Here is a 7552-nt window from a genome sequence, read left to right as displayed (position 1 = left end):
GGCTCTGCACCCCACAGCGAGGGGCTCCCCTAATGTAGTATTACTTGTGACTAAAAAGCCTAGGTTGGTTCATCCCTTGATTAGTTTCTATCAGTGGTGGGATTCAGCCAGTTTGCACCACTTCGGCAGAACCGGTAGCTAATTTTTTGTTGCCCAGACCCAGAATGGACTTCTGGAAGCGGCATCCACACAGAGAACCAGTGGTTCACGTATTTGAATCCCAGCACTGGTTTTCATCCATTGCTTCTTGTCCAGCTCAATCCTCTCCCTCTCCTGAAGATGAGATGCCAGAGATGGGGCCACTTTGTTTTGCCAGTGCAAGAACCTCCCAAGGCCCCCACTGTGGGAAGAGAGCAAAAGAACAAGGGGGAGAAAAGGAGGGTGGGTGCCTGGAGGGGCGGTGCAGAGTTTCATGCCCGGCAAAGCAAGTTTTAATATAGTAAAGGGGGTCTAGGACAACTTGCCGTGGCCAACTTGCTCTCAACAACTTGCTGAGGGACAACTCGCAACAGCCAGCTTGCTGTGGGACAACCCGCCGCGGGAAACACTCATATTGAAGAAATGGTGGAATAGAATCATTAAAGAAAGGATACCGAAGGAGGGACAAAATGAAATGTGAATGGCAGAAACTAAAATAATCTTAATTATTTTAAATAATTAAATTGTTGAATGCCCTGTGTCAAGTTGGCCCATGGTTAGTTAACTACCTTCTGGTGAGTTGTCGTACAGAGAGTTGGCCATGGTGAGTCGGCTGCAGCAAGTTGTCCCATTCCTAGTGTGGGGCTTGTAACCTTGGCAACTTGTAGATTTCAGCTTCCACAATTCTGGAAGTTGAAGTCCACAAGTCTTAAAGTTGCCTAGGTTGGTGACCCCTGATACAGTGTGCATGCAGTCACCCACTGTTCTTTCGCTTGGGGTGAAAGGCTGACTGTTCTGTGTGGCCCCTTTTCCTTTGCAGCCATGCCTGCCACCAATGCTGGGTGGCCGGACGAGTTTGGCTTTAAGATCTGTGGAAGTGGTCCATGCTACATCGTGGCTGTGGAGGAAGGCAGCAGTGCCCAGGTGGCTGGCCTCCAGCCCGGAGACCAGGTTTTGGAGATCGAGGGGCAGCCTGTTTCCTCCATGAATGCTGAGACCCTAGCGATCCTGGCCAGGCAGTGTGAGAATGTCCCCCCGAGCATCGGCGTGGTCTCCCGCCTCCAGAAGGTGGACCTTCCCCCCGGGTCACAGGGACACTTTGGCTTCACCTTGACTTGCAACGAAGGCAATCCCGTGCAGGTGGAAAGCGTGGCTCAGGACTCACCTGCTGCCAAAGCGGGCATCAAAGTGGGTGACTACATCCTGGAAGTGCATGGCATTCACGTCCAGCGTTATGAGGATGCGGCTGCCGCAATGCGATCCTGCCAGGATGAAAGCCTCAGGCTGGGACTGCTGCGGTTGGGGCGGCTCCGGCGATGGGCTAGCAGCAGCGTGGAGGAGTTTATCCGGAGGGCAGAGGCCGTGCATCAGGAAAGGAGGCAGAAAGCTTGGGAGTTCAGCCAGAAGGTAAGTCGAAGGTGAAATCCGGGGCAGGATGTGGGGCAGCGGGGATCAGGACCCAAGGATCCTCGCAAAGCTTTGAAAACTTGACTATGTACCCTGCTTTGGGGCTCAGAGTGTGTGTGTGTGTGTGTGTGAAAGGTTCTGTTGCCTGCCTTCCCTACAGGTGGTCCTCGACTTATGACCACAGTTGAGCCCAAAATTTTTGTTGTTAAGTGAGACATTGTTAAGTGGATTTTGCAGCATTTTATGACCTTTCTTGCCACACTTGTTAAATCAGTCACCACAGTTGTTAAATTAGGAAAACAATTGCACAGTGAGTCTGGCTTCCCCATGGACTTTGCTTGTCAGAAGGTTGCAAAAGGGGATCACATGACCCCAGGACACGGCGACTGTCATAAATTTGAGCCAGTTGTGGAGTAGCCACTGAGCCCACCACTCATTCTCCCAACTAGAACTGACCACCAAGAAAGGATCAGAACCTCTGTATTGCAAGCTTCCCAATCCCCAACTCCCATAGGCGGTCCAGAAGGATCCGTGGTTGATGATCCTGACAGCTGCTGAGAGGTCTATCCTCTATAGGACCTCTTTTATGGATTGGAGTCACGTGGCAGATCTACAATGTATGGACTTAATTTTAGCAGGTTGCAGAATTATTAAAGTTGGGGATAAATGAAACTCAGGCAGCACAGACTGTGACAATGCAATTAGGACTTTGTTGCATGCCATTGCATGCCGGTCAGCACAGCCTTAGTGTGATGGAGAAACTATCTTTGTTCAGTCCCCAAAGTAATAGAGTAAAAAAAACCCTGATAATTTCTAATTGTGCAATTCCCCACTGCAATCTTCTTTTAATATTACTATGTAAGAGATTAATTTCTCTTTTTAGATCAGTAGCACTTAGGGGAACTGAAGTCTCATTTCATCAGTGAAAATCACTCTTTTTAATGTAAAATGTGACTGTTGAACTTTCTGCACCGAGACTGACGGTTTATCCTCTTTAGGAGACTGAAGAGCTTTGGTGATAAATCATGCCATCGGTCAATGAAGATAAGGAGGCAAAGGAAACTGCTTTCGGGGCCTGATTTTCTTGCAAAGGACACAAAATAAGAAGGAAGGTAGAAAAAAAAATCAGAACTGCAAGGATAAAAACTAGGAGGGGGGGGCCCTTAAACATTGAGCAGAAACAGATCAAGGTGAAATTTAATGAGAGGAGCATGAAGACCTCCAGCTGGGGAGGAAAAAGTGAAAGGCATCAACAGAGGGTCTATGACAGCTCACCATGGCCAGCTCACTGCGGGACAAGAATTACACTAATATCAAAGAAATACTGGAATAGAATCATTGAAGGATGCCAAAGGAGAGACCAAATGAAATGGGAATGGCAGCAATTAATTTTTTTATTTATTTTAAATCATTCAATTGAGTTGTTGAATTGTCCCGCAGCGAGTTGTCCTGTGGCAAGTTTGGCTGTGTCCAGTTGCCCCGCGGCGAATTGGCTGCAGCGAGTTTGTCCCATTCTGTCAGCAGAGGCCAGCTGCGGATGGGAGATTGGTGCCCATGCTGAGCACAGGGCAACCAAGAGCCAGCAACCAGCGACTGCTAAAAAGGCAGCGGCTGTGGTGGGAAGAGTGACGGTGCCCGCTAGCCAGTGGGAGGGGTGGCCTTCCATACCGTGAAATGAGATGTGCCACAGGGACTGCCTGGCATGGCGGGTGCTGGCAAGTGGAAGGCGGGTCTTTTGATCCAAATTGAGGACGGGCAGGCCGGGATTGCCTTTGCACGTTCCACTTCTCGAGACGGCGTTTAGTGTCTCGGCCATGCTGCACGGCCTGCTGTCCCCAGGAGGGTATGCACAGGACCCTCAAAGCTGAAGATGGCAGCCACAGTGGTGCAAGTGAAGCCCCACCTGTTTTATGCATAACAGTCTGGGAGCTTCAGAGGACCCCCTCATGGCCTCCCTTTTGCTGCTCCCAGATTAGAACGGAGGCTGTCTAGTTGTCAGCCGCAGAGGCCAGAGAGCCTGGAGCAAGCAAATCACACAAAAGCAAATGCAAGACATAGCTCATTTTCCTGTCTGCCTTTCTCAAGTCCAACCCGAAGAAACAAACTCACACATTAGTTTCAAGTGAAATGTTTAGAACCCGTCGACGTTTCCATGTGAGAACAGCCACAAAGCTTTAAACTGAACAGGAAGCAAACACACGCCAGATGCCTGTTCTGAACCAGCCCTCTTCCGGCCTTGTAGTAAGGCAAACCCCTATTCTAACAGAAGAGACTGGAGAGCGTCCAAGGCTGAAAAGCGTCTGCCAAGATTTATTAGTCAATTAACAAAACAAGAAACAAAAACACAGGAACTTGAATCCTCAAGCGGAAGGGTTGCTTTCAGCAACCAGCCCCTCCCCAAACACTCCTTTTATTGAGAGCTCAGGGCGTGGTCTCCCTGTGCCTCCTCCCGAGGAGTCCCACAGCCTTTCTTTGTTTGTTCCTGCTCGACTGCCTCCTGCGTCGGGCGTCCTTGAACAGGGCCAGCTGTGGGTCATCATCCTCCGCACTATCGGGCTCACGCAGCTGAGAAGAGGTCCCCGGCTGAGGGCTCTGCAAAGCCTCCAAACCATCATCAGCCGGTTCGTCTCCCTCCTCCCCCTCATCTGAGTCATCCGATACATCGGAGCCGGCTGTCGGACCCACAGGCTGGCCCTGAGTCACAACACTATCCCGCTGTTGTGACTCAGGGCCAGCCTGTGGTTTCGGCAGCCGGCTCAGACGTGTCGGAGGACTCAGATGAGGGGGAGGAGGACCGTGTGGGAGACGAACCGGTTGATGATGGCGTGGAGGCTTGGCAGAGTTCCCAGCCGGGGCCCTCTTCTCAGCTGCGTGAGCCCGATAGTGCGGAAGATGATGACCCACAGCTGGCCCTGTTCAAGGACGCCCGACGCAGGAGGCAGTCGAGCAGGAACAAACAAAGAAAGAATGTGGGACTCCTCGGGAGGAGGCACAGGGAGACCACGCCCTGAGCTCTCTATAAAAGGAGTGTTTGGGGAGGGGCTGGTTGCTGAAAGCAACTTTTCCGCTTGAGAAGACAAGCTCTAGTGTTTTTGTTAACTGCGTAATTAAATCTTGGCAGAAGCCTTTTAGCCTTGGACGCTCTCCAGTCTCTTCTTTTGAATAGGGGTTTGCTAGAAGAGGGCTGGTTCAGAACAGTTTGCTTTCAGCCACCCACCCCTTATCACTACGATGGAGCAGCTTCTTGCCGAGAATGCCCAGCTCACCCAGCAACTCACTTTGCTGGCAGCTCAGGTGGCACAACTGCAAGCTCAGGTACATGCTGCACCCCCACCCAGGAGGAAATGTCAGATAGCTATGCCGGATAAATTTGCTGGTAAACCAGAACTGTTTCCTGCCTTCCTGGGACAATGCCAGCTTTATATCAGCGTGAGAGCAGCTGATTTCCCCACTGACCGAGATAAGGTGGGATTCGTGTTGAGCCTTCTGTCGGGAGATGCAGCTCGTTGGGGCACGCCTCTGTTGGCACAGCCTAGCCCTTTGTTGGATAACTTTGGGGGGTTTTGTGACCATATGCGCCTCATGTACGAGGACCCGATTAAGGCGCAGACTGCCACCCGACGCCTGAAAGCTTTGAGGCAGGGTCAGCGCCCTCTACAGGCCTATATCAGCGATTTCCGGCTGCTTAGCCAGGATTCTGCCTGGAATGAGGCTGCGCTCGTGGATGCCTTTCAGGATGGCTTGTCAGAGGAGATGTTGGATGAGCTGGCCCGCGTGGACATTCCCTCAGACCTGAATGGGCTGATCCATCTTTGTCTGCGGATCGATGCCCGGCTGCAGCAGCGTAAGAGTCGCCGTGCCACCCCACAGACCCCTGCCGCCCCTGTTGTGCGTGAGCCCCCAGTCCAGAGGGAGGAGCCAATGGATCTGGGTGCCGCCAGGTCCCGTCTATCGGTGACGGAAATGGACAGACGACGATCGGAGGGGTTGTGTTTTTACTGTGGGGACCCTGGACATTTGGCTGCTTCTTGCCCGAAGAAGCGTCAGCGGGCGTCAGTGACCAAGCCTGCCCCGAGAAAGTCCCCTGCTTTGCTATCGGGAAACGGCCCGAGCCCGATCTAGACGGTGTGAAAGATCGGGCGACCCACAATGACCACGCCGAGCGACGCCGTTCCGACGGTGCCTGTGAACCTCCACGGCATTTGATTCTGGAGGCACGACTGATCCTTCCTGGCAAGCCAGAGGGGATTCTGGTCCATGCCTTAATTGACTCTGGGGCTACCACTAACTTTATGGATTCGGCCTTTGTGGCCAAATGGGCTGTTCCCCAGTGTCCAGTGGATCCGCCCATGCTTGTGGAGACCATCGATGGTCGAGTGCTCCTGTCCGGGCCTATTACGGCCGCCACGCAACCCGTGTGTATGGCCATCAGTACCCATGTGGAGGCCATTCAGTTTTACGTCACTTCGGATCTGCACTTCCCCGTGGTCTTGGGACTGGCGTGGCTCCGGGCGCATGATCCACAGATCTATTGGTCTCAGAACTTGGTCACCTTCCCAAGTTTGCAGTGCGTGGACCACACCCGCCATATCTGTGCCGGCCAGGTGGAGGGTTCCTCAGGGGTTTCCTTGCCTCCCGAACTGTCCGACTTTGCTGATGTGTTCAGCGAGTCAGAGGCGGACCAATTACCCCCGCACAGGCCCTATGACTGTTCCATTGATCTAGTCCCTGATGCGCCTCTCCCAGTGGGGCGTTTGTACTCCATGTCGGAGCCCGAGTTGGCTGCATTGCGGGACTTCCTGACAAAGAATTTGGCTCGTGGTTTCATCCGGCCCTCGTCCTCGCCAGTGTCTGCGCCCGTGCTCTTCGTCAAAAAGAAGTCGGGCGAGTTACGGCTTTGCTGTGACTACCGGAAACTCAACGCCATCACGGTGCGTAACCGCTACCCGCTGCCCCTCATCCCCGAGCTCTTGGACCGACTCCGGGAGGCTAAGATCTTCACGAAACTGGACCTGCGTGGAGCTTACAACCTCGTCAGGGTTCGGCCGGGTGATGAGTGGAAGACGGCGTTTGGTACTCGCTATGGACATTTCGAGTACACGGTGATGCCGTTTGGCCTGACCAACGCCCCCGCTGTGTTTCAGCATTTTATGAACGATATCTTTCGGGATCTGTTGGACCAGTTTGTCGTGATTTACCTGGACGACATCCTGATCTACTCCCCGTCGCGTGAAGCGCATCATCAGCATCTCCGTCAGGTCCTGCAGCGCCTCCGGGAACATCGGCTGTTTGCCAAGTTGGAGAAGTGCCAGTTCTACCAGGTGACCATCGATTTCCTGGGTCACCGCATTTCTCCTGAGGGCATCGCCATGGAGCCGAGTAAAGTCGAGTCGTTGCAGAGTTGGCAACCCCCGCGTCGCGTGAAGGACGTTCAGCGACTCCTTGGATTTGCCAACTACTATCGGACATTCATCCCTGGCTTTGCTGCCTTGACAGCCCCCCTCACCCGGCTCCTGCAGAAGAAGACTCGGTTCCAGTGGAACGCCCCCGAACAACAGGCGTTCCAGGCTTTGAAGGACGCCTTCATGAAGGAGCCCATCTTGAAACATCCCGACCCGCAACGGCCGTTTGTCGTGGAGGCGGACGCCTCCGACATTGCCATTGGGGCCGTGTTACTCCAGGCAACGACGCCCAGCGGTACCCTTTTCCCTTGCGCGTATCACTCTCGGAAATTGAACCCCTCGGAGCGCAACTATACCATCTGGGAGAAGGAGCTGCTGGCCATCAAGGCGGCGTTCGAGGCTTGGAGGCATCATCTGGAGGGGGCGCGGCATCAGATCGAGGTCCGGACGGACCACAAGAATCTGGAAAGCCTGCAGACCGCTCGGAATTTGAATCAACGCCAGATCCGGTGGTCCCTCTTCTTTGCGAGGTTTGACTTCCGGGTGCGGTACATACCAAGCGGGCACAACCAGAGAGCGGATGCTCTGTCCAGAAAGCCCGAATA

General features: G+C 53.4%; 1 protein-coding gene across 1 annotated transcript in view; it reads left to right on the top strand.

Moving 5' to 3' along the window:
* Positions 1-960: 960 nt before the first annotated feature.
* GRID2IP (Grid2 interacting protein) overlaps positions 961-7552 on the top strand; it is a gene marked incomplete at both ends in the record, with an annotated part of 81818 nt that continues 75226 nt past the window's right edge. Inside the window, one exon of the mRNA XM_081337978.1 lies at positions 961-1545. Coding sequence (XP_081194104.1) covers positions 961-1545 — 585 coding nt within the window. The remainder of the gene's footprint in view (positions 1546-7552) is intronic.

Source organism: Vipera berus, assembly GCF_964194415.1.
Source record: "Vipera berus genome assembly, chromosome: 13".
NCBI classification, from domain to species: Eukaryota; Metazoa; Chordata; class Lepidosauria; order Squamata; family Viperidae; genus Vipera; species Vipera berus.
Note: the sequence above shows the minus strand (reverse complement) of the source record. Positions and strands in the feature narration are given on the sequence as shown.